The 27,451-nt window shown below is 44.7% G+C and overlaps 1 protein-coding gene across 1 annotated transcript in view; it reads left to right on the top strand.

Moving 5' to 3' along the window:
* Nucleotides 1-27,451, top strand: part of nbeab (neurobeachin b) — a 157,394-nt gene that overhangs the window by 46,577 nt on the left and 83,366 nt on the right. The window contains exons 23-36 of the mRNA XM_088301559.1: nucleotides 1,399-1,604; nucleotides 1,677-1,830; nucleotides 2,744-2,918; nucleotides 3,048-3,170; nucleotides 3,472-3,590; nucleotides 3,986-4,160; nucleotides 4,279-4,615; nucleotides 7,685-7,815; nucleotides 9,660-9,801; nucleotides 10,966-11,093; nucleotides 13,189-13,250; nucleotides 17,333-17,397; nucleotides 18,356-18,464; nucleotides 20,829-20,995. Coding sequence (XP_088157685.1) covers nucleotides 1,399-1,604; nucleotides 1,677-1,830; nucleotides 2,744-2,918; nucleotides 3,048-3,170; nucleotides 3,472-3,590; nucleotides 3,986-4,160; nucleotides 4,279-4,615; nucleotides 7,685-7,815; nucleotides 9,660-9,801; nucleotides 10,966-11,093; nucleotides 13,189-13,250; nucleotides 17,333-17,397; nucleotides 18,356-18,464; nucleotides 20,829-20,995 — 2,093 coding nt within the window. The remainder of the gene's footprint in view (nucleotides 1-1,398; nucleotides 1,605-1,676; nucleotides 1,831-2,743; nucleotides 2,919-3,047; nucleotides 3,171-3,471; nucleotides 3,591-3,985; nucleotides 4,161-4,278; nucleotides 4,616-7,684; nucleotides 7,816-9,659; nucleotides 9,802-10,965; nucleotides 11,094-13,188; nucleotides 13,251-17,332; nucleotides 17,398-18,355; nucleotides 18,465-20,828; nucleotides 20,996-27,451) is intronic.

Raw genomic sequence — 27,451 nt, forward strand, 5'->3', positions numbered from 1 at the left:
GAGGATCAAAGTCATGATGCTCTTATTGCTGAGGTCACTTTTGTGCTTCGCCGTCATCTTGCAGAAGAAGTGCAAGCGCTCATTCCGGACGAGGGAAGGCAAATGTTTGTGCTCCATTTTTAAAATGGGGCGACCAGCTTGGTCATTCGGAGCGTTAGGGAGACCGACCTGAGCTCAGTGTAACATTTTGAGATATTAATAAAAATATGCACGCACGTCAGCTTGCATGGAGTCGGCTTTTTAAATGCAGGTGACTTCATATCTTGCAACAGGGCAGTCCGTTGTTACTGCGCCTTCTCGACTTTTAGAACGCTGGCATATATGAGACACTAGCACCCTCTATTGGTAGCAAGCTGCACTTCAGCCTAATCACTACATAACGCTGAGATTCCAACTCTGTGCCTCTCGTCTGTGAGGTAAACATGCTAAGCACTTCACGAAAAAGCCGAGGCGATGATGAGGAAATGTTTTTTTTCACAATTCGTGTTCAAGTCACTGCTGCTCATGCGTCTTAATGGGCTTTTCGCGGCATCTTGCTGACGCGTGCATTTCATGTTTATCGGTGGCACGGAGGTGTTGTTATTGTTGTCATTTGTTATCGAGCCGTCGGTGAGCGAGGTCATCTGGGGACTTTGTATTCCTTCTGAATGAACTCAATGCAGAGTCATTTCTCATGAAGCGAGCACTTTTTTCCACTGACACGGTCGGCACAGTGGGGGAATGCTTACCCCGTCTGCCGCACAGTACCGGAGTTCAGGGTTATCTATTGAGCTTTCTTTCGCTATTTCGATCTTTCTCTCTCTCTATCTCCCTCAAACACACACACACACACAGGTATCCATACATCAATCTACCCAGCAATCCTATTAAACAAGCAACCACCTAGCATGCTAATCTAACTAGCATGCAATATCCAACCAGCTAGTCCACTAAAATAACAAGCATCCATAATCCATCCATCCAACTAACTAAAATAACTAGTTGGACGTCACAATTATGGCCAAAATCATCTAAATTATTTTGCTCAATATTCTAATCTCGATTACCGGTATTAATCACCATCATCCATCATGTTAGAAAAAAAGTGTTTTTTTTTTTAACGTGCTATTTTTCAACAAACCACATAAACAGTTTTCAGTGAAAAATTAAACTTTAGAATGAATGGAGTATCATTTTGGAAAAATGAAAAATGTTCTCCTCTTTGAGGATGTGCTTGATTCGATGTCGCCGAGCCTGCATTTTAAATGTAAATATCGCCAGCGATCATGTTCATTTAATTGAGGCAGCCAAACGCGTCATCACGACCAACGTTTGATTAATTGGCAACTAGCGTCTATCTTTGGCAATGAAATAAGTGAGCGCCTCTGGCAAACATCTCTTTGTCTGTATTACAATCAGAGTTTAAACAGCCGCCTTGACGCTCGGGCCGGCAGCGCCTTGACCGAGGAGGACGACGACGACGACCAGCAGCAGCGACTTCAGTTCAGCCCGGGCCCCCGCACCACCATGTTCCGCATCCCCGAGTTCAAGTGGTCGGCCTTGCACCAGAGGCTGCTGGCCGATCTCCTTTTTGCGCTGGAGAGTGACGTGCACGTCTGGAGGAGGTCTGCACAAACACACGCAACACACGAGCTTAACACGTTCAAATAACGCCTCCTTCTGTTTGTGGGCCGCAGCCACTCCACCAAGTCCGTCATGGACTTTGTCAACAGCAGTGAGAACATCATTTTCGTCCACAACACCATCCACCTCATCTCGCAGATGGTCGACAACATCATCATCGCCTGCGGTGGCATCCTGCCTCTGCTCTCCGCCGCCACCTCGCCTTCTGTAAGTGCGCAAGTGTGAGGCTACAGCGACATCTAGTGGCCGTGTGGGTGCAGCACACTGTTAATACTTGGCTATGACGTTTTCTGCAGCCCTGTGTTGCTACACAAGAGTACGCAGTAAATCAAAGTAACAACAAAAAACAAATAATAATAAAAAACGTCTCAATGAATTAAATACCACGCTAATTTTAATACGTTGACAAACTACTTTGAACATTTGTTGATGTTTTACTTTGAAATGTGTTTGACCCACATATGAGAATGGATAAAATGTAATCTTGAAAAGCCAAATCATTTTAATCCGAGAGTGAAAACTCAAATTTTGATGGACAAATTTCAATTCAATGTCATTTAAAGAAATATTTTCTTTTTCTCTCGATTTTCAAGATTTAAAATGTCACTGGTCAGAGATGCAAGGCAACTTTTGGAGATGAATTTGATTGCGCTGATTCCGAATCAGCTCTTCTTTTTTTCTGTAGAACTTCAAGACTAGCACTCATTATTTGATCTATAGTTATTATAAAATAACAATAACGTATTTAATTGAATTAATCTAATTTAAGGTCAGGTTCTCCAACAGAAGGAATTTTTTTTCTGAAATGTCCCAGCGACCACAACATTTATTTAATGCAATTTTAAACAAATTTCACAAATAAACGCCTAAAAATAAAAAGCTTACAGATGATCTGGTTGAAAAAAAATGGATCTACTCTCTGGAATTTCCACTAACAACCCAGATTAAATTTCGCTCCTCCCCAATATATGAATATTGTAGTCTCTCGGTCGAGATGTTTTCCTTAAAACAGTTTTCCTCCTTATTACTCCTCGTGTAAGCAACATTAACGTTTTTCACTTGCTTACAAAGGCCATATGAAATGAAACATTTTGTCTTTGTTTTCTTCGTTCCCATCAAGGTGGAGAACATCGAGGCGACGCAGGGCATGTCGTCGGAGACGGCCATCACGTTTCTGTCCCGCCTGATGGTGATGGTGGACGTGCTGGTCTTCTCCAGCTCGCTCAACTTCAGCGAGATCGAAGCGGAGAAGAACATGTCGTCCGGCGGCCTCATGCGCCAGTGCTTGCGGCTCGGTAAGATCACACTTCATGATATTTTTTAATGCGTGCAAGGAGTTCAATTGAGTGTGTTAAAATAATAGCAATAAACTTCAATAAAGGAGACAAATGTGATGATCTTTTTTTGTCTTTAACGTGCTTTAGTGTGCTGCATGGCAGTGCGGAGCTGTCTGGAGTGCAGGCAGCGGCACGGCGGTTGCGGGAACTTTCTGTTCGCGCCCAACAACCACAAGTGCCAGGACATGCTGCCAAATGTTGGGACTCCCAAGGTACGGCAAAATAAATGATAAAAAAAACAAAAAACTTGTCTTTTGCGGACCACGTGACCGCTCACGCTATCCCGCTCTTTATCGACTGAAAGCGCAACCTCGTTTTGTCGCCGTTCACACTTTGCGCCCACTTGACTAACGATTTAATTCAAATGAATTTTTCATTAAAAAAAAATCAACAAAAAGTGTAAGTTAAAAAAACATGATTCCTAAATATTGAATGCAAATGTTAAATGCAGCCAAAGTGTACTCGTGTCGCATGCGAATCAACACGATGCGTGTTCATCTCTTATCTTGAGATCACGTCAAAAAAATATTCAAAAGTGTCCCTATTCAGCTGTCTCCCATCAAGGACCCCGATCGCCTCCTGCAGGATGTGGACATCAACCGCTTGCGTGCTGTGGTCTTCCGTGATGTGGTGAGGACGACATTTGAAGGGATCTGTACATTTTTTTTTGTTTACATTATAAAACATTGAGATTGAAAGAGCGAAACGTGATACTATTACAAAAAAAAAAAAAAGCAAATATTGTTATCATGAAAACTAATATTGGTCCACCTACTCAATCAGTAAAAATATAAACTTTGAAAACTACATATTAACACATTTTTAGAGTTTGTATTTATTTTGCATATTATTTTTTTTTTTAAATAGCATTGAAAACAATTTCACACATTTTTTACGTTTATTTATTCTTATTCTTATTATTCTCAACTCAACTGTATTCATAAAGCAGACACCATAGAGACGCAACTATTTAGCTTTATTGTTACAAAATCAATTTCCAATGCGATTGTGATTCTCCTCGGCAGGACGACAGCAAGCAAGCTCAGTTCCTGGCTCTGGCCGTGGTCTACTTCATTTCGGTTCTCATGGTGTCCAAGTACCGCGACATCCTGGAGCCTCAGCGCGAGACGGGCAGGACCAGCGCCAAGACGGGCCACGGCGCTCAACACCATCAGGATGCCAACGCGCCCGCTGGCGCAGGTGACTCCTCAACTCACGTTCACGCTTCTCTCGAGGGCCCCCTAGTGGCTGGCTGTGAAATGACACATCATCTATCTCAAATATTTACCATTACTAATTGTTTCTGTGTTTTTCTCAGTGACTCCTGCAGAACCGACACAGGCATTTTTGGACCCTCCGGGCGTCCCTTCACCCTCAGAGGAACGATCGCTTCCACACAGCGAGCCGAGCATCAGAACCGAGCGGGTCGTCGGCGTGGTCAACGGCCGCGCCCCCCCGCCGGTCCGCGCCGCCGACGAGCTCTTCACCGAGCCTCCGCCGCCTTCCTCCTCGGGTCTCAATGTCAAGGAGATCCTCAAGAGTTTGGTGGCCCCGCCCGTGGAGGGCGTGGAGGCGGGGCTGGAGCCGGTTTCCTGCCCGGATCTGCCGGCCAAGGCCCAGATCGCGCTGCCCGTGCAGTTTCACTCCTTTGACAGGTACTGCGCAAGTTCAAAATTGAATGCCATTCATTAAAAGTCAACAACAATCCTCTAAATAATTACTTGAGTAAGGGCAAAAATGTCGGTCAGGGTAGCTCAAAATTTGACTTAAAAGTACTCAAACGTGAAAAAGTTGAACTGCTTGAGTAAAATGACTCGAGTATGAAGCGAATAGTTGTCGGTATAAAAGCCACAAATGGTGTTTAAGTTAGAGGATTGATATTTTAAAATATTACTCAAGTAAAAAAAAAAAAAATTGACTTCCATATAATGACATATTTAAGAATTTAGTGGGGAAAAAAATACCGAGGCAACGAGTAGCTGGTGAATGGTGCGAGGCTTGTAATGTATGCGGCTGCCGAGATGAGCCTGATGAATGGGGGGGGGGGGTGCGTAGGGCGAGGGGGCGGGAGGTCTCCAGGGTGTTGATGACAGATTAAACAGAAGCGCCCCTCGCGGCGTCCGTGCGGCGTCCACCTCAGCCCTCACCGTGCTAACGCGACGTGGCAGCCCCAAATGAGTTTCTGCAACCAAGAGTATCGTTTTTCAAACGCTTTCACACACACACCATCCCGTCGTATGACTTTGTCTCGCGTCTCCAATCGACAAATGCGCCGCAACCGTTGGCTGTGTTTAATTGTTTGCCACCTGTCAGGCAAATGAGCTGCCGGCGACGGACGGACGGACGGGCGGACCTTTCACCGGCTTGTCGGGATGGACGCAGATTGAACGTGACGGCATCAAAAAGGAAACTTGGACGGAGTCAAAATGACTTGAAGCCAACAACACCTGCTTGTTTCACGAGAAGCAATTCAAAAAGCGGAACTGGTTGTGTTTCTCAGCCTTTTGGGGCGCCAAGGCACTCGTTTTATATCGGAATAACATACGCGGCATCCAGCCAAACAAATGTTTTTTTCCACGGAGGACGAGTGCTCCGCCTCTTGTCGGCTTGAAGCCAAGTGGCGTCACTCCCTCCCGATTACAAACACGGTGGCGCGTCGTGATATTTCACCTTCGGTCTGAAGTCGTCGTATCGGCGGATGATCCTCACGAGTCAGGCTGGCCGTGTTTGCGTCAGAAATGCGCGTTTGCGTGTTCTTGACCAAGTTTTGGCCGATTTAAAGGGACGGATGAAAATCCACTTTTGTCCTTGCTTAGTTGGTCCTTTTTTAAAGAAGTTCTCATCCCCAAAATGCCCCTCCCACTCCACTAATGGCGAGTTCATTAATCGTTGGGGGTCTGTGCGTCTGCCTCACAGTTCTGCAGTTCTGTTTGTTTTTCTCTGGTGCACCGGCGCACCCCTTTTGCATCCCTTTTGCTCGTACAGTGGAAATATTCCCGTCCTCCTTTCCAAATGAGGTTGCCTGTCGCGACATATTTGGCTTTAGAGCGATGAAGCTAAATGCTAATTGGTTTCAATTTCAGCTTCCCTCTCCATCTTCCTTTTGTATCACTAAATAAAACACACCGGGATTAGAATACGGAAGCACTCATACGGATATGCCGTACAGCGCGCCTCATTAATATTCATCTCCGTATTAATCCTGGCTTTATTCAGCGCAAGTCAATTAAGACAATCCTATTAATAAAATATGCTCCAGATAAGCCATGCATGATTCATGAGCGGCGCTCTCATGAATTATTCATGTCAAATGTTAGCAGGCCGCGTTCCTCCCGCGGTTCTCTCGTCTCCGGGAGATGTTCTGATAGCTGCCAATGAGAAAAGCAGAACAAAGTCCCGGCACATAAATGATGCTTGTCATCAGTTAGCTTCAGAGCGTCCCCCCCAAAAAAAAAAAATCTTTGGAGATGAGCTTTCATGCTCGCGCTCTCGCTCGCAGTTTTGATCTGCGGCGGTGAGGAGAAGAAAACCAAAATTAGTGCAATTTTTGCTTTGTTGTCAGGCGGAGCACCGAATGTGTTTTAGCAACACGAAATAAGTATGAATAATGAAAACGCTTCGCAGAATGAACTCTTGCAACTCGTTGTAATTCGGTGTCGCACGCTTGCTGGCGAGTGGCGCTCATTTGCATAATTTTCCAAGTCGAAGGCTTGAACTTTGCCCCAAATGGTTCCTTGCGACCAAAATGGCTAACTTCCTGTTGAATTTCAAATTCAAATTCCATTTTTTTGTGCGGCCTGCTGCGATTGACTTTGTACGGTCCAATTTGTTTACTCAAAAGGGGACTGATTATTTTTATGTAGAATCAAAAGAAAACATTTGCTTTTAAGTATTTATGTAATTTGCCTATTTTCTGACATTTTATGGACCAAACCAGGAACTGAATCCTAATTATTTTTTTTTTATTCTGCATTTTCCGCTCGTCAATTGAAATCATGTTCTGCTTTTTTCTACCGGATGGATTATTTTTAATTTTAAAAAAAAAATCATATTAATCGATAAAATAATGGACAGACTAATCGGTTATTCCGATAATCGTTAGAATAATGGTGAAAAGAATTGCTCCGAATAAAGTTCCCTGTGTAGTTTACAAATATTGGAAAAAGCAAAATTTGTGAATTAATTTTCCATTATTTTTTTTATTTATTTATTTTTTTTGATAATCCAAATTGTAGCCTGGATATCCCGCAGCCGTATTCTCTCCTTGATGTCCGTGGCGGGGTCACGCAACGCAACAAGCGTTTCCTGCAACATGAAACAGAAGGATTGTGCGTTGTCTGGCTTTGAGCGTTTCCAGAAACGGGCCTGCGACAGAAGCGAGACCCAAACGGGCCTCAGCTGGCTATCAGCTGTCATCCAACATCCGCACCAATCCGAAGAGCAAACGCAGACGCGCTGACGACAAAAGTTCCCGTCTTTGATCCTTGTCCGGTCGCTATCTTGTCAGCTGCCACAATATTACCTTGCTTTCTTACATTCTTGGAGGGATTGATTGATCGATTGACTGATTGCTTGAGGCTTAAGTAATCATCAAAAGAAAGATTTTATTCCTAAAAAAAAAAAAGTCAAATCTGACTGATATGAGACTAAAATGGAGCCATTGACATTTAGTCTGTTGGCTTGATGTGTATCAGCTTGTCTTATTGTTGCGATTGGACCCGCAGGAGCGTGGTGGTGCCCGTGAAGAAGAACCTTGCCGTCACGACGACGGGGGGCAGCCCTTCGACCGGCCCGGTGACCCCCAACATCTTTGCGGCTGCCTCAAGCACCGCCAAGAACATGATCAACACCATGGGTACGTCGCTGAACGCTCCTAGCTCAAAAATGCCAACGCAAATTCAATCCAGATTTGATCAAGTGACTTCTGGCGTCCACACTCCATAACGCATTTCATTTTAAAACATCCAATCCACTTTGAATCTAATTTTGAGTGTGGAAAGACAAAAACCAAATCGAATGCAGATCTGATTCAGATTAGTTTTGGTGAAAGTCCATTCGCAAATTCATTAAATTTTTTTTCATTTTTTATTTCAGTCAAGTTTGTCTCGAGTATGCTGCGTTAGTAGCCATAACGTCAAAGCAAACTGAAACTGGATCTGATCCAGTTGGATTTAGGTCGGGATCCGTATACCAGAAAAATAATCCAAATATCAGATCTGTGCTGGCGAACGATTGCGATGGTAATCGTCATCGCTAAAATTGCTCTGCAGATTTCGAACATTTTTGCAGGGTCAGAAGTGAAGTAAAGTCAAACAAGTGACTTCCAGATTTGCGACGGTCGTATTCCCGGTGAGAATTCACATCCAATACCCAAACCGTAATAAATAAATGAATAATGAAAGAAGATGCAAGTTGAGATCTTGTCATGCCAAATTAAATGGAAGCCACACTTAATGTGCTTAATTTGATTTCAGTCCGATTGTTGACGTGTATTCTGGTTTAAAAAGGGCCCACATTGACTTGTTTAAAAAAAAGAAACAAATGCAAACAACCAGATGACTCATATTTCAATTTAGCTCCTCTCCAACTTGCCACCCCCTCCCCCAAATATTTTCCTCCAGCTTGTGTTCCTGATGTCCACCAGATGGCGCTGTTGACTTTCCTATGGCCTGCTTGCATCTCGCCTGACAATACAAACCTTTGTTGAAGCTGCAGAATTCCCCCTTATGCAACCCTTGCCTTGACGCACACGCACGCCCACACACGCACGCACGCACACACGTAAATGGAGTTACGTTCCATTTTTGACGTTCATGCCAGTGTTTTTTCTGCGTAGACTTTCCACTCATCAGGAGAAGTGGCGTAACCTTTTGTTTGAGGCCCTAAAACCGCCTTTGCTACGTCGTTTAAAAAAAAAAAAAAAAAAAAAAAGCTTCTCAGTTATTGTCTCATTTTGACCCATGGCTCCATTAATGTAATGCGGCGAAAGTGCTTCTTTCTACGTCATCGATATGAGTCATGTGAACCCGCGACAAAGTGTTTGGGTTGCATTTGCGTTTCAGGCCGATCATCCATGTGACTCGGCTAATTCGACCTGCAACTTAACAGGAGGTTGAGGGAAAAAAAAAAATCCCATAGAAATCCCCTCTCGTCAGGAATGAGGCCATCGCGGCCCAACGCCAGAGGCGTTCACGCGGACCTCGTGATGTCACATTGTTTGGGGGCTTTCCCCGCTTCCGACATGGACAACACGCGGGATTGTCACCGTGTCAAATATCTGATGGCGGTTCAGGTTCTGGGGAACGCCGCGTCGCTTGGCCGGCCTTCACGTTCAAGCGGTCCGGCTTCCAAATCGTGACGACTGCTGCGCTCTTCACTGGGAAGACGCACACGCACACGCGCGCGCACACGCACGTGCGCACGCACACACACTGGAATTTGACTGTTTTGCATTTTTTTCCTCTACGTTTGGAGTTGATGTTAACATGGGAGTCAGTTTCTAAAAATTTTAAACGTAATCCAGGTCGATTTTTACTAATCCAGTTCCTGGTCATCTGCAAATGTTGAATTAAATTTAAATTTTTTTTTGTGTGTGCATGACATTCAATATTTGTGTGACTTGATCATGAACAATTAATTTCTTCTTCTTTTTTTTTTTTCCAATTTGAATTTGGTCGCTGTCGTCTTTGTTGCGTTCAGGAGCCATGGATGCATCCGCCTCCGCCTCCGCCGCCGCCGCAACGTCGTCTTCCTCGGGCCTCATCAACGGCGCCACCAGCAAGAACCTCCCGGCTGTGCAGACGGTGGCGCCCATGCCTGAAGACACGCTGGAGAACATGAGGTAACAAGCACACACACTCCTCAAGTCAACGTTCATGGACCAGAAAGGCGATTTGGTCAAAAATCCATCAATTGTTTTTTATTCATTTAAAAAAAAAAAAAACATCATTTCCATTCATCCATCTCAACCTTATCATGACATCATGACATATTATTTTTTTCTTTTTGCTGAATCATGATTGTCTTTTTGTTTCTCTTTCTGTAAACGGCTTGAAGCTTCAACTTTAGAGCATAATTACAATCTTTGTAATAAAAAAAAATGTTTCAACAGAAATGAAGAAGACATCAACATGATCATACCAAAAAAAGATGATTTTAAAATTATTATTTGAAACATAAATTGGGCATCAAACGATATGAACAAAAGAAAAAATACATTTTCGGGCGTGATCGCCAACTGGAATGATCCTTATTGGAGCATTTTCCACACCGAATTTGCACTGGCCCGCTAATGTGTGTGCGTGTGTTTTTAGCGTTCCTTTTTTTTTTTTTGCACAAATGCCCTTGCCTCATCTCCCCTTGGCTCTAATAGTTTGTGACAATCCCGCCCTAGAGCCCCGGCCGCGTGTGTTCCTTTCCACAAATAGGAGATCAGTTGCCATGGCAGCCGTGCCCCGAGCCTGACGTAACCCGAAACTCAATGATCGCTCGGGTTCGCAGGCAAAAAAAAAAAATTCCGATAATAATTTCAGAGGGAAAATAGATGCAGGCCAGTTCATTGAACATTTCATAAATAAATAAAAGCAAAATATTTTTATACCTGGTAGTATTCTGTAATGCTGAAAAAATGAATGATACAGACGTATTTCATTATTTATATTTTATTTTGTGAATGAGAAGCGTAAAATATGTGAAATTGTTTGACTTGGTAAAAAAAAATTTCTGATCTTTTCTTTTACTGCCATTGACGTCTTTAGCCGTCAATGGCAGTAAATGAGTTAATAATTAACCTAGTATTTAATAAATGAAATGACGGTTTTAGTAACAAAGTAATGCATTATTTGTTTGGCATTATTCATAACAAATTGTAATTATTTGCAATTTTTTAACGGCGAGAATAAAAACTGTATTTTATTTAATATGACTGATTTAAAATGTTGATTTGTGAACCTCAAGTTTGCTTTGGTTTGCCGTCTGCTGAAAGTTGCCGCGCTGGCCTTTTCAGCATCACCTCCAAACTGGAGCGAGCGTTGGAGAAGGTTGCGCCGCTGCTGAGGGAGATCTTTGTGGACTTTGCGCCCTTCCTCTCACGCACGCTGCTGGGCAGTCACGGACAGGAGCTGCTCATCGAAGGTACGACCGCACGTTATTTTGGCCACCTGACAGATTTTGTTTTTTTACTCTGCGCTGACGAAATTCCACTTGCAAAAGATGAATTTTTGAGGAGCAGATCTGTGCATGTGGTGCATGCAGCGGACGATTAAGGCAAAGCCTCGCTACAGAGACATTTTTCCAAATTGTAAAACGATGATGTTACACTTCATGTGCGAGCTGGCAAGAGCCAACTACGCTGGCGCCTTGACACACGAGTGACCTGACGTACAAGTTTTTTGAGATAAGAGCCATTAATCTATTTTATTTGATTTGTTTTGGGTAGGGGGACTTTTATATTATATGCTTGCTGTTTTGATGTCACACAAAGTGACCTTTCAAAATTTAAAGGAATTTAAAAAGAAAATATAAATCCAATCTTTTCACAAGCGCTAGCTCACGTGCTAACAATTAGCATCTGTTATCAGCGTTGAAGCAACAGATATTGGCGAAGAACGACGAATATTGCTGTCGTACTGACACGCCGAGGGATGAGCCGAGCTTTGTGTACGGTATATTTTCAATTTTTGACATCTGAGGCCGCCGCCCGTTAGCAGCGACACGACACACGGCGATTGCTGCCGCGTTTGTCTCATTCGCGCTAATCTTTGAAGTGTTTCTCAAGATCCCTCCCCAACTTCCTTCCGTCGTTCTCGGCCGGTCTGGAGCACACATTTGAAATAGAGCGCGGCGGTGCAAAGGCGCTCCGTTTACCAGTAATTACCAGCCATCCATCACTCCTAACATTATCCGGGGTCGAGCCCCCCTTCTGCCCTTTCGTGCCCTTTTTTTTTTGCCTCACCCCGGCCTCTCACTTACTCGCCCCCTCCCCCGCGCAGACATGCGGTCTCTACTGCAATTACGCTGAGTGCACCCTGATCTGCGGCCGAGTTGGAGTCGGCGACCGGCACGCCAACACTGCCGCTGTTGTGACGGCCGCCGCCCGCCCGTCCGCCTTCCGGGACGTCCCCCCCCCCCACAATGCCGCATTCACCCCAGCAAGCAAACTGGCAGGCCGCTGTCGCAAAGGCGAAGGCTTTTAGTTTGTCTCCGAGGTCAGCCGGCCACCTGACTCCCGGGCCGCACGCCGCTGACTTATGGCGCGACGTGTCACTGCCGTAACAAGAGGTCGACGGCGGCGGCGCCCCCGTGGACACGAGAAGGGTCACTTCCTCTCCAAGTCTTTCCGATATGCTCCTTTAGGGCCACCTCGGAACTCCGAAACTGAGGAGTTGGCCTCAAGCGGGCGAACCGCGAGACGGTGGCGGCGAACTTCGCCACATCTGGCCAACATCCGTTCATGTTGCCCCTGAAAGCCAAATTTCATTTTTTTTTTTAGCCACGGAAAGAGAGTGCTGAGAAGAAGACGCGAGCGGTGTCCGTTGAAAAAGAACTTGAAATCATGCGTGAGGTGTGACTCGGCGAAGAAGTACGAAGTCGGTCATGCTATGACGGATGTAATAATTTTCCAAGATGCAGACACGTCCATGAAAAAAGTGGAAAAGCTGCTCAGTTTGAGAAAAAACAAAATTAGGGTTGTCACTATCAAATCATTTTGAAATCGATTTTTCTATCGATTATTCCATTGATTAATTCGATGCAATTTGTTTCTTAGATTAAAGTCTGATTGTAGTTTATTAATCAATTATAGTTGTTTATTTGGTATTGTTTTTATTGATTTAAAAAAAAAAACACCGATTAATCGAGTTATGCTCCGATTGATCGGACATCGATCATAAAAAAATAATTGACACAAGAACAGATTATTAAAAAAATTGCTTGAGATTGTCTCTAAAATGCAAAAAAAAATGCGTTTGAAATCTCAGCGGGATGATCGGCAGCACAAAAGCCGTATCACACGAGAAGAATGGTCCAAATTTTTGAAACCGATTCAATTGTTGGAAATTGTTTCAAAACTTTCAAAACTTTTCTCGTCATCATTTTGACAATACGGTACCGTTCTACTTTTGTGTCACAAAAAATGTCAAACTTCAGAATTAATGGTTGGCGATTTATCTTTATCTTTCACGTTTCATTTCGACTCTTTGCGTGTTTAATTTTTGAATTGCGTCTGCAGGTCTGGTGTGCATGAAGTCGAGCACGTCGGTGGTGGAACTCGTTATGCTGCTTTGTTCTCAAGTAAGTTCACCTTTCAACTTGTCTGGGGGGGTCTTTTGACCCGAGGTATGTGCCTCCAAGTCGCCAAGGTTTTGTCAACGCCGTCATAATTTTCACAGTTTTGGTTTGAACTCTCGAATCCGCTCGATTTGAGCCCTCAACCCAACGGAAAGATTCAATTAAAAGGTCTCCGATATTTCTGTTGCTGTCGACAGCTTATCGCGATTTTGTTTCTGTCGACTTTCTCGCCTCCCCTCGTACAACGCCCTTTCGCCCCCCCCCCAGCCCAGCACCCGTCGGTGACTGATTACCTCGAAGCTGACCCTGCGAGGCTCTTGTTAAGCCGTCGTTTGGAGCGAGGTCGGAGCCCCGATGTAGCAGTTAGAAGGGAGATATTTAACATACCTTCTGTCAGCCCATCAGTCTCGCGTCGGGAGAGCCATAAGGAAGCCATTACTTGGTGCCGCTTTCGTGGATCCAGACACGAGAAGGTAGATCGGCGTCATCTCTCCGGCAGGGTACGCGGCCTCCGTTCTACAGGAGCTGTCATTTAGACGGAAAAAAACAACCAAAAAAACCCAAAACTTGCAAATGGGACAGCCGGTGTTGAGTTATTTCAAGTTTTCTGACGGGCTCCCCATCCTGCGGCTTTTTCTGCGGGACATTTGGATTTATTGCACGTGAGAGCATGAGCGTGCCGGGTCCGGCGGCGCTCACCCGACCCAACCCCCCTTTCTGGCAATTTTCCCCGTATCCTCAGATCGCGTTACGGCCGCTCGAGAGCTTTTCTGCCATTAGGGGCTCTGGGGAGGAAATTCAGGCGGAGCGATCGATCAAACGACAAGGCCTTCAAGCGAAGAGAAAAGCCGCGCGTCCTTCCGCGGCTCCTCACGCTTAGATGGGTGTGCTAACACCGCCGTCGCTGTTAGCAACCGGCAAGCATTTAGCGTCTCATCCGAGCAGGTTCCTTAAGTTCTCGCAACAACGCTCGGTTGGGACGGCACGGGAAAATATTTCTCTTTAAACTAAATAAATCGACGTGTCTTTTATTGTGACACACGTGTTGATTCGCCAACTCTTGGTGAGGACTTACTTCATGATACCGATACCTGATTTTGGTACATGTTCGTCGCTACTGAGCCATGGTTTGACATCGCGTGAACTGATCGCGGCACTCCGAAGTCAAATTTGTGCTCGCATCAAAAAACAAAAGAAATTGCTCCTTGGAAAAACTCATAGATTGCCACTTTTTTAATTTTATTATTTTTTGTGGGGTGCTCAATTACTCATGGATTTTGTTGGTTTTGGAATTATCCCTTGCAAAGAGTGAAAAAAGTCCTTGAGGAAAAAGGTTTGTAATTGCCTATAAGGCCACTAGATGGTGAGTACAACGTGACCCATGTCCAAATGAAACGGCACGGAAACGTGGAAGCGGTGAGCTTTTCAGCAAATAAGTCTTCTGACGAGCTAAATTTGCGAAGGCCTCGTAAAGCAAAGACCAACGGCAACTTGGTCGATGGCCCCTCCTGAGCCCCCCACCCCCTCGCCGTAATGCGTTCGGACAGCTAGGCAGGCGAGGGATTGGGGGGGGGGCGCTTCAATGACCCTTGAACCCTCACTGTTTAGTGGCCTGTCACGTTTCTGCATAAATTAGCGCTAATGACCCGCCTCCTCTTATTCTCGCATACTAATGGCGGCAATCGCAGCGCCACGGTACGCAAACGCCGACGCTTTCCTGAGCTGAGCGAAAAGGTCAAGCAGCTCTGTTTCTTGTAACAGTTTGAGTGTACGCAAGGGAAGGGGGGGGGGGCGGTGGAGGCGGCGGCAACGCAAAGGAGTGGAGCCGGTGGAGATTTAGTGATGGAAGGCCTCCAGATGTGGAGAATATCGGCGAGCAGATAAAAGCGAAGGCTCCATGCGCACTGACAGGTCGGATTCAAGCGCTCACAAATACTCGCTGCCCTGCTGAATCTCAGCGAGATGAAAGCGGGGGATCAAAAAAAAAACCAAGGAGTTATGGGATTTGAGGTCCTTAACTGTGTTCTGTCATTGATGAGGAAAATGTTGAAAATGATCCGGCTGGCTGACATTCCCACAAGCCAGCATGCGGGCGCTTCTTCATGTGAGGATTTGGGATTCATTTTAGAAAGAACGCAAACATTTACAGCTTTATATATATATGCATAAATCTAATTTAAAATTTTTTATTTATTTATTTTTTTACATTTTTATGCCCGAGCTGGTGTGCTCAAGTGCGGTCCTCAAGAGCAACTATCCAGCCTCCGTTTTAGATGTCTCCCTCCACCGAGGCACTTGATTCAAATGATCAGGATCGTTGTGGAGCTTCTTCAAAGCGCCCCGATGAGCGGAACATTCCAATCAAGTGTGTTGGAGAAGAGAACATCTAAAACGGCGGTCCTCGAGGACCCGGTGTTTGACTTTCGATACTTGCATGAATAGACCTGTTCACGCCGATGTCACGTCTACTTCTGGGTGTCATCGTGATTTGGAAGGGGGTGAAAACGCTTTTGACAGGTCATGTGATTTAAAAATTGAGAGAATGGAAGTTTACTCTCAAGAGTTTGGTGCCAGTGGGCGTTTCTCAGCTCACTCTTTTGACTTTTGGAGGCAACAGTCTCAAATTGGGATGTTAAATTGGACTGGCAAATTGGTGCTGTTGCTTAATCCAACTTTCTCATTTTTTATTTTATTTTCATTTTTTTTTGACACTACATCCTCTCCATTCACAACAACAATTGGAAACGGTAATCCACTTCTGGGCTAGATTTCTGTCATGCACTCAATTTTGGAGTCAGCCAGTCCTCCACCAGTCGTCTCCAGTTGGTCCAAAATGCTGCGGCTGGCCTCCTAACTGGGGGGAAAACTGACTGTCTTTATTTTCACAAGTCTGATTTGAATGTTTTCTGCTTTAATTGACTTTGGCTTTATTTGGACTAATTGCGCGTCCTTTTTTTGTATGCCAAAATTGACAACGTTCTGCAGAACTGATGCCACCAAATCTGTTTAAAAAATGTTACGCACGCCTGTGGAAAAAAAAAATGCAGATCTTCGTTCCCAGTCTGGCTCCTCCGCCTCGAGGCTCCTCTTCTGGTCTTTACGCCATACAACAGCCACACAATTTATTTTGCCGCTGGATTAATAAAAAAAAAAAAAGAATTAAAATCAAATAAACCTTTTGAGGTCTATGTTGTGGCACCGCACCAGTTTTTTGTTTAGAATTCAAATCCGTTGGCGGCCCTCGCTTTTGTCTACCTTATTGTTTACAAACGTGACAAAATATTCGACCAACTTACGAATTCAATTCAAAGCCTGTCCATCAAAACTTTCACAGACTGCGCCGCCGACAGTAGGCGGCGCACGTGCCTCCGTTTGTGTTTATTTTTGTCACGTGAGCACCTGAGCGGGGCACGATCCCTGTCCAAATCCACAACGGCTTATTCTGCAGGCTGACACTGTATCACAGGAAAGGGGGGGGGGTGTAAGGGTTGGTGGGTTACGGTGAACATTTGGAGACCAGATGCTCCGCAGTTTGTTTGCAGCGTCTCCTTAACTTAACACGTGCGCGGGTCACTCGCGTGCGTCCCGCCGTGTTGCCGTCAGGTGAGACGAGGAAAAAAAAGTTCACGAGCATTCTTGCGCAATCACGCGCCGCTTTGAAATAAAACGTCTTCCATAAGCTCAATTATCCGATCTGAATTTGTTCCTGTAATGGCTTTGTTTCCTCTCCGGGATTTTTTTACGGGAGAGAGCCGGCTTTCCCACAGCGAGGGGAGCGTCCTTTTAATCATTTCCAGAGACGGCGAATGGCGAGTCGGGGGGGGGGGGGGGGGAGCTGGGGATGCTCGCTCGCTTGCTAATCTGTCACTGCGCAGGCCGGAGGAAATGGCGGCATTTCAAGCGGGAGGATACAGTTTCACCGCCGCAATTATGTCTGCGCGGTGTTTACAGATCTTTTCAGCAAGCGGGACGGCGCGATCTCGCATGTGGTTTGCAGCTTCTCACCGCCGCCATTGTCTTGTCGTGAACGTCACGCTCTTGTCTTTTCTGACGCTTCCAAATGTGAAATGTTGTTTTCTTGTCAGGAGTGGCAGAACTCCATCCAGAAGAACGCCGGCTTGGCCTTTATTGAGCTCATCAACGAAGGAAGGTAATCTAAGATGTTTTCCTCCTCATCTGTGATGTCACGCCGAGTGCAAACCCTTTTCCTACGTTCACACAGACGCATTTATTCACATTCAATGATTGGAATAAAATGCGCCATGTCAACTCCCCGTTTGTAATATTTACCGTATTTTGCGGACTATAAGGCACACCTGCATATAAGCCGCGGCAACTCCTTTTGGGGGAAGAAAAAAAAAAAAATCCCCTCTAACGAGTTAGTACGTTTGAGGCATGGAGTTGGTCCAAAATGGCTTCTTCAAACCAAGATGGCTTTTTTTTTTGGGTCACGTCCACCTAGTTGCCTCCTCGTGGTGCTGTCCTCCTTCCCCCTGCTTTGTGGGCGTGGCCCAGACTTGAGCATGGGGGGGGGGGCAGCAGATCAGGAGCGGCTCAGCCTGCTCGCCCATCTGCTGACCCATCTGGCCCGGGCCAACACCCCCCCCCCCCCCTCTTGAGTGCCCAGCCTGGCACCAAGTGCCCCCGTCCCGATGGTGCCGGGACAAAGAGTTGCTGCGCTGTCTGCGGTTCTGAGTCATTATTGGCTGGTACCAAAGTTCAATTGATTCAAATATATCACTTGGAGACCTATTAGTCCGTAAATCTCCAAAATGTCTTGCGCAAATAATATATAAAATATTTTGTCTCAAAGACTCTCCTCACCTTTTTCCCGACTCAATCGTCATGAGAGCTCATGAGTGCGGCCGTCCGGTTCGGAGCACGACAGCTGACGTCTTTTATTTCTGTGTGATGAACCCAACGTCTTCCCGAGGACAGCGGGGAAATTACCGACGGTGTCAAACGCTTTTAATTAAAACAAAGTCCGCCTCATGGCTCGGGTGCCTTTCCGCGATTCAAATTGAAGCTGCAAATGCTTCCTGCGAGGACGTCACATGACACGTTCGCACGATGAGTATGTTTCCTAAATGTTTGTCTTTCGTCTGAAGGTTGCTGTGTCACGCCATGAAGGACCACATCGTGCGGGTGGCCAACGAGGCCGAGTTCATCCTGAACAGACAGCGCGCCGAGGACGTCCACAAACACGCCGAGTTTGAGGTACATAATCAGAAAGACATTCCACACTACTGAGTGAGTGTCGGACGACGTCGCTTCTCTCCAAAAGTCCGACTTGAAAATGTGTAATCCAAACTTTTCCCTCCTTCTGCCATTGTGGTTTAGAAAAGCAAAAATATATTTGAGATTTTGGAACGCTCGCCAGTTCCAACTTCCGGGTGTGTTGATTCCGCATAGCGCTGCCCCGTCACGAGTGAGTATCTCATCACAAGCCGCGTTCGTCTCCTTCAAATTAAGGCCAGCGAGGAGGCTCACTGTAACCCACTCGCGATCTGATTGGCTATCGAATCTGAACTCTCATTGGCTTTGCCCGTGCGATTGTATGCGAAGGCCTCTCGAATAGCGCGTGCTACCGGTTTCGTCAAATCTGCCTGGCAACACGAGCGAGCTGAATACGGTAAATAGAATAGAAAAGGTGGGTCGGTAGGTAACGCGGTCGGTCGGCAGAATCGACAGAAAGGTGGGCAGGTGGATGACGTAGTTGGTGATGTGCGTGCGTGGTTAGGTCGGATAGACCGCTACGTACTTAATGTGTTCGTACGATCGGTTTCGTAGGAATTATAGATAGGTCGCTAGTGATGTTGAAGTTGTTCGATAGGTCGGGAGGATCGATCGAACGGTCGGTATCGGAGAAAAAGATTGGCAGGTTTGTTCGTTGGATGCATACAAGCGGTTAATAAGTTTGCGGGTGTGTGAAATCTACAGTCAGCAAAGAGAGCAAAGCCGACACTTTGTCACCTCTGTTAGCGGCGCGTGATGACTTCCTTATCTGCCAACGGCAGCCGTCCTCAAACAGCTGCTTGATTTACACTCGCCCGGCATCCTTGACCCGCCAGATAAACTGGCGGAGACGTCTGGATGTGCAATGTCAGAAGAAGGTTTCGGAGGGGGGGGGGCAAGTGTACCTGGCCCCATCCGTTCTGTCTGACAGCAAACACTTTATTATCCCCGCCGTAGCTCTTGAAAGAGTGAAGATGCGGGAGGCGCATGAGACGCGTTTACAATTCCGGCGGCGGCGGCGCTTGAAAATGATATTTGTCACCACGCGTCACGTGAGCGCGCGGATCGAGTTACCTTCTTGATGAGGGATACGCCCAAGTATGATATGTGACAGATTTGAAAATTGACGCAGGAAATTCAATTAGCTCCCGGCTTCTGTTAGCAAATTCGATTCGGAATGGCCGCCGCCGTCCTCCCGGGAGGCCTTTGGAAGACAATCGCGTTCAAGCAGCAAAGAAATCGACGCTACTTTTACACACTGCGACAGGACGCGCTTGACATCAAATCGAGGAAATTAAATAGACACGGATTGTATTTTAAGATGCAAAATAATAGCGCCAGCATTTTAATTTTTACTTCAACTGCATTCAGAATATTATTGGACTGTTTTTTTATTTGTTTTTTTTTTTTTTATTCTTCTTGAATGTATTTTTGTTCTGTTTTTTCATTAATTGTATTTCATTTGAAATATTTTTATATTTGTTCTTAGAGATAGTTTATTTTGTATTTTTCCCCTATTTAATTTTTTGGGTTGCTTTTCATTTATTTTTGCCATTATTTTGAATCCTCGTACCTCCGAGGTCATCACTTTTCAGCAGACCCCAAAAACGTCACGTTTGTTCAACTATTAAAATTTCAATCGCCAAATCGCCATCTTCAACACTTGAGATTGACGCTCACGACCAATAATCTGTGTTGTTGAAAAAATATGAAATTGACCCAATCGTGACATGGTAGGTTTGGGCCCGACGCCAGCGATTTGTAAGTCCGCCTTGTTGTTTTGCCCGACACAAAATTTCCTCTTCAAAAGAAGCCAATAATAGACTTGGCGCGGTGATATGTGGCTCTGCTCCGTCCTTGACAGCTGACGGTCCTCGCGGCTCTATTAAAGTATTTTCCTTTCTGCTCTTAATAGCCCCTTCCGCCTAGCAGGGAGCCCCCCCCCCCTCCAACGGTCCGGTGATTTACGGCTCTCCTCCGAGGGACCCCCGATATATCTCGCCACTGTCTGCTAATATCTCGGCGCGCTCAAGTGTGTTGACTCAAGCCGGAGCATTAGTCAGGGTGACAAATGCTCCATTAGAGGATGTGTGTGTGTGCGGATTTTACAATCTTCCTCAAGCGTTATTACCGCCGTCTGCATGGATATTGGGATAGTTTACCAAAGAAGGAAAAAAAAATACGGATTTCAGAATTATTAGCCAGTCCGTCACGAGCGTTGTAACCCATGAGAAGTGAATAAAACGGAACTGAGAGAACATATACCGGCAGTCGGAGACAACAAGGAAAAACCTTTTTGAAACATGATCTTTACGCCATCTTTTTTTTTTTGTCTCATAAAATCAGTCAAACTGCAGCCTGTACGCTGCCGAGAGACGAGAAGAAGAGAAGATGTGCGAGCACCTGATCGGTGCCGCCAAGCATCGGGACCACGTGACGGCAAGTCAGCTTCGGCAGAAGATCGTCAACATTCTCACCAACAAACATGGCGCCTGGGGGACGCTGGGCCAGAGGTGAGCACCCAAAATGTTTGTGAACATTAAACGGCGCCAGGGTACTTCTGGTAAGAAGAAGGCGAATGGTGGGAATTGATCGGTGGGATCGGACGGGCCTTCATTGACCTGTTCAGCGACGCACACCATCACCTGGTGGTCGTTTCGGACTGTAACCTCCGCTGCCCCCGCACCCCCGAACATGCACCTCATGGGTCCTGTTAAAATAAGTGCTCATTCCACTTCTCTGCCTCCAGGCAGCGAAGGGGAAAGATCAAGATGAAGCACTCGTTTTCGACAAACCGAGCACACGTGAGGTTTGTGTCGCAAGACCTCTGCCAAGGTTTCGCCGTCATTGATTTGCCAAGATTAAGCCAAGGACTTGCCTAAACTGTACGCAAAATAAATGCTACCTATCTATCTAGCTAGCTAGCTAGATATGTAGCTGGCTAGCCAGCTAGCTATGCTATATTCCCAGCAAGCTATCTATATTGGTAGCTAGCTATCTGGCTAATGATATAGCTTGCTAGCTTTCTGTATGTATTTGTATGATGTCAAATTTGTATTATTTCATTCCATCACCCAACGAGAATTGGTAAAAAGAATCGTAATCACAAAACTCTTATCGATTCCCGTCCTTATTGGCGACCTTTTTTAGTATCAAGAATCTCAAACTAAATTTATCTTTTTATGACCAATTTCGAGTACAAAATGAACCATTTGGGGGGGGGGGTTGTTTGTGCGCGCCCTCTGTCGAAGCAAATTTGACACTTCTTATTTGTGTGATAAGAAACAGAATTTGAGCAAGTTGTGTGTTATGACTCCAAAAGCTTCCATGAAAGGCATTGAACCGTCAGTGGGAGCGGTCAGGGCAGGAAAAAAAATCAAATAAAAATGACTGGATTCCGGGCTTGCGATCAAATATTTATGGATTTCTCTCTCGCTCGCTCTCTCATGCTTTCTGTGTCTTGACGCAAAGAATTGATACAAAAGGCGGCCGCGTTGTAAATGACACCGCAGGAAAAAAAAAAAATGCAGCAAATTCAAATTTAATGGTAACCTGCTGTTGAAGAAAAATGACGCAATATGCCGGCGAGCGCTCGGGGCGACGTCGCATGCACGGCAGCTCAGTCTTATTCAATGCTACATTAACTTTCCCATTTATGCCGCTCTTGTAAAATATAAAGCCCTCTGGCATGTTGAAGTGAATGCAGAGAGAGGGGGGGGGGGCAGAAAGCTTTGCTGCAAATGTTTATTTTCAGCCTAATGCACTGAAATGTCCACTTCTGCCCCGGGATATTTACCATTGCTGTGCCATGAATTATAAACAATCGTATTTGAAGGAGATGTGGATTTTTCTTTTCTTGAAAATTTAAAAGCGTTCCCAGGTGTCTTCATCCCATGTCTGTGTTATTCTTTCATCCAAATATCTCAAGGATCAAGAATAGAATCTCTATTTCTTGTCTCGCTGAAATGAACTCATTTGAAATTTAGCGACGATTCACGCCGTCTCCTCACGCGGAACTCAAAGCGTGGAACGTGATGACAAGCAAAGCAGATCTGCGCATGTGGCGCATGCAGCGAACTCATCGCCATACACGAATAGCCCAACCACGTCGACACCCGAGCGATCAAGCGTGTGCTGCTTCTCAGATGCGAACAATGTGGCTGCAGCTCGTCTTAACGTTCGGCTTTGACATGTTCGCGCTTCCGCCGCGTGAAACTGCTTGAAATTGTTCGATAATCTTCACACAGCCTCCAGTCCGAGTCATGGCTAGAGAAACGTGAGTCTCATGTAAAAATGCACATGGATTACAAATACGATGTGCATCTTGTCCACCAGGGGGCAGTATAGTAGAGACGGACTCAGTGAGCTTCAGCTCTTCCCAGAGGACGAAGAATTGATGAGTATTGTTCAATTTTCTAAGAACAAAGTGGTCGTTATTTATTTTAGTTGACGGTAAACCGTCACCTGGGAGTGGCACGAAATAGCTTGAAACTTCTTTTTTGAAGATGCGTTCATTGTCTACCAAATTACCGCTTGTCGTCAAGTGAAGAAGACAAAAAAATCTGAAAAGCGGCTTGTATTTTGAAAAACTCATCATTTGGGTCTGGGGGTACGAGTGTATCGTTATTTGGAGCATTTCATTATTTTTTTTATTTATTTATTTATTTCATAAAATGAAAAATTGTCAAAAATACTTCAAAAGGACCAGTGTGTAATTTGGACAGCGTGATAAATTTGACTTATAGTCGGCAAAGATTAGCATTTTTTGCTCTTCTTTCAAGTCAAGCAATGCGAAGGAGGCGCAGTCGCTCTGTTTTTCCGCGTCGTCGCCACGTGACGCGAGTGAAGACGAAGCAGAACCGGCTCTCCTCTTTGATGAATGTCCCCCTCGCTGTATGGAGCGGGCATCGGAAAATCAATAGTCCTCAAATTGAAACAGTATAGGCTTGTATCGATCCGGCGCGCTAAATCAAAACGAGGAGCCCTTTTATACGTCTCGGCACGACAGCTCCCCGCCCGGTAATGACACGCTATCAATTTTGGCTTTGCACTGATAAATCAACGTGAAAATTGGATGTCAGAAGCGTTTTTTTTTTTTTTTTTTTTTATCCTCGGGACTGGGAGGAGGAGGGAATGATTTCCTTGCTCGCGCCGGTTGCCTCGGCTGTTGACCTCTGAACTGCCGCCGCTGGATTATAAAGTTCAGGCTGGTACAAAGTGAAAGTAGATGTCAAGGTGGATGAAAATGCGGCACGAGGGACGGCCTTTCTCGGAAGCGGATTGCGAACACGCAATTTTTTTTATTGAATTAATCACATTGTAACATGAAAATGATAACATTTCTCATGTTACAACGTGATGTAATTTTTTTTTTTTTGCTCGGGTGTGGCATTAATGCACCAACGTAACATGACAAATTCTGCCTGAATTTCACTTCAATATTAATGACAAAATGAGTTTTGTATCAAATCCTCCTCAGTTTTCTGACAAAATGTTGTCATCATTGGCGACGTCACGTGAAACAAATGAAGACAGAACGTGATCATGCGATCCAGTTGACTTTTGCAACATCATGTACACACTCGACATTTTTTGGCCTCATTGCAGCGCACGACACCAAACGGTCCGAAGGAGGTGAACCAACCATCTTTGGTTGCCATGTTCCCCAAAAGGGGGCGGGGCGTCGGTGACAGCTGACAAAGACTCCCTCCTTCCGTTGGCGACGGCAGCAGACCTTAACCTTAGCTGACTGCTCTATTGATTGTCAACATTTCTTCTGTATAATTACTTTTTTTTTTCCTGTAGCAGAGAGCAAAATGGAGGTCGTCTATTGATCTGCGTTAAGGCAGCCCAAAATTGGCTTCCCTCTCCTTCCGCCAGTTTCATCCCTCACACGTGATGAATGGCAACAGTGCGTCTTTTTTTTTTTGTATTATATTATTATTTTTACGTGCCAGGAGCCAACCAGTGTTTGGGCTCCCTTTAAAAGGACATCAATTCCAATACACAGTAACAAGATTGGGGAGGGGGGGGGGCTGTTAAGGGCCCACAGCTTCAACGTGGACAAAAGAAATCATTTGTCATTTGGTTTGAAGGTTGCGGTTCGGTTGATTTTTGGCGCAGGGGACAGGCTCAGTTTGCCCCCAAATATTGTCATCCGTACAAAAGTCAAAAGTTTTTGAACATAAAAGTTGTAAGATTATATTAAATACGAAATCTTACATGGGAGGAAAGTAATGTTGAAAAAAAATTGAATTTGATTCTTAAAATATGACTTTTCTAAATATACTCCCAAAAAATAAAAGAAACCTTATCTTGTAAGAAGGAAAAAAAAAAAAAGAGATTTGATTTAAATTTTTGGACAAATTTTTGCCTCAGTTTAATGGCCGTTGTGTTGCACGCCTTGGCCAATGAGGGATAAAGAATATGTGCCTGTAATTATTGTTAGATTATCAAATGTCTTGAAAATGAAACAAGATAGTCGTACATTTTGGTCTTGTTGACGAGTCATTTCGATTATTTGGCGTCTGGCATCCCCGATTCATGTCGTAACTCAAAAATTAAAATGTCATTCATACATTCCTTCATTTGTGTCACGTATAGCGCCAACGTTTGCGTTCAAATATCTTTGTCGGTGGCACCACCGTGGCGCCGATGCTAACCGTTAGCCTGTCGATGGTGATTTGCTTTGTTTGTTAGCATTCAGCTAACATAGGTTGTCTTTGCTGGCAACAAAATCTTTTTGTTTTTGATTGACTTCATTTTTTTTAAATGTTGAGCAAACGATCCGCGCGTTGAGTGCCGCAATAAGAAACGTGGAGGAGATGAAAGTGCGTTTTGCGTGCCCCGCGCGCTGATGTGATCACGATGTGGCGCCGTAATATGGCTTGGCGATCAACACGTGACGCCTGATCAAACCGGATGGCTTTTTAAAGAGGACTTTACTGGCCCGGCACGCATGTGGCTGCCAGCCTCCACTTTGCCGTTTTGCTTTATTTTTCATCTCGCAGCAGCTCTTTGTTTGGCTTGACAGACAAGGTTACTTTTTTGTTTTGTTGTTTTTTTAAGGTTTGCTCGCAGATGAATGACTTTCATCACGCGCTGATGTGAACTAGCGTCTACTTGAGATGTTTTGCTCTCAGCACAAGCCAGAATTTTTTTTTTCATTTTTTATTTTGTTCTTACTTCCTGACAAGTGACGGTAAAAGGAAACAAGCCAGTAGTGTCACTTGTTTCAGGTCACGAACCGACACAAAACAAAAAGCAGACTCACACGAGGCCATGTGAACATTTTGCCACATGCATTTTGGCAAATATTTTAAAAGCTACGTTCGATGCAAACACAAAACTACTCATCGCCAAAAGAACAACATCCATATTTCACACATTGACGTGTGGAGGTGCTCGCATTATCCTCATCCTCAAACCGTCACGGTGGCGGTATTATGACCAGTTCCTAATAGCAGTCACTTTTAACACCAAAAAAAAAAAATAAAATACAGAATTTTTAAAAAAGTCACAAAAAGCCGACTATAACATTTGCGGTTTTACAGTATGTGGCGTTGTTCAGAGCTTTTTAAATTACTGAACACATTCCCAGTTATAAGAGGGTGTGCACACTTTTGCAAAGACATGTTTTAATGTTTTGTAGCAACTCTCTGGTACAAAATTTAGGTGATTCTTCTTTCAAAAATGTACAGAACTTGAATTGTGGCTAAAAAGGAGCATACGTTAACTCGATATTTGAAAAAAGCCCTTTGAAAAAGTTTCAAAGTTTTAACGCCGCGCTGGACCTTGAAGGGGCCACTGTATTTTTTTTCAATATATCTTTTAGCCATGGTCACATTTCTCTGCATATTTGAATGCCGGCTAAATTCATTGAGTCAGAGATTGCGAGGTCATCTGGAAGAAGAGACTTTTTGTCTTGGCTGTTGCATACGCGTCTGTTAAAGGCACGCTCAAGTGTGTGTGTGTGTGTGTGTGTGTGTGAGAGAAAAAGCAGCCATGGCCCCGCTTGAATAGAATTGTCACTGATGACTGGTATTTATAATAATTAGCCCCTCAGTCATGTCGCCAATTGACGCCTTTAAAAGGAGCATAATGGCGTTTTATTGAATCAGCGTGTCTGCGTCCGCCGGTGGAAAGAGAATCAAAGGGGGGCCTTGATCTGCCAGTCGGCCCCCGTGCGGGTCTCCCTTTGGCAAAGAGGCTGAAAACGCAACAACAAAAAGTGATGTTATCGCTTCCGATATCGTAAGTGAGGGCGAGGTTTGTGTTCCGCTCGGCTCTTGAACCAAATTTGAGGGAAACGTGCACGTCATGGAGTGTCCCCTGGGAATTTGCTCCAACATGTCACAGAAAATGTCTCAAATTGTGCAGCAAATCAGACATTTTGTTTTCCGGCAGACATTTTGGACGAGCTTCCAGCACTCGTACTTTGGAAAAATTCTGTTTCTCAGTTTCATGTGTGGAAACTACATCCCGTAAGAGTGGAAAAAAAAAAAAACATCTGATAAATATTTTAAATTGAAAAAAAATATTTTCAAGCGGATGTTGTTGGATGTGCCCCCACTAGTTAGTTTTTGCTTTATTATTTTTTATTTTGTCTTGACTTCGGCTTTTTCTATTCATTTCGTCTGTTAGGTTTTTATTTTTTAGAAAATGCTCTCTTTGTTAGTTTTAGTTTGAGTTTTTTTGCAAGTCTCTGTTGGGTGCAAGATGAAGAAAAGCTCAATAAGCATTATTTACTAAAGTACAAAAAACTACAATTTGCCAATCAACAACCATTTGACCCTCCTTCGTCGTTCGTTCGCGCGTCCAACAATCCCAAAATTTCCAACGGACCTCAAACGCTCATGTCGTTTTATAAAGATAAGATTTGAGGTGGGGTTTTTTTTAAAGCGTTTTTTTTGGGTTTTTCAATTTTAGTTGTCGTTATTTTTGCATTGTTCGTTTTTGTTCTAATAACC

The sequence above is a fragment of the Idiotropiscis lumnitzeri genome, chromosome 7 (assembly GCF_059441095.1).
Source record: "Idiotropiscis lumnitzeri isolate Australia: NSW breed Sydney's pygmy pipehorse chromosome 7, RoL_Ilum_1.0, whole genome shotgun sequence".
In the NCBI taxonomy this organism is placed as follows: Eukaryota; Metazoa; Chordata; class Actinopteri; order Syngnathiformes; family Syngnathidae; genus Idiotropiscis; species Idiotropiscis lumnitzeri.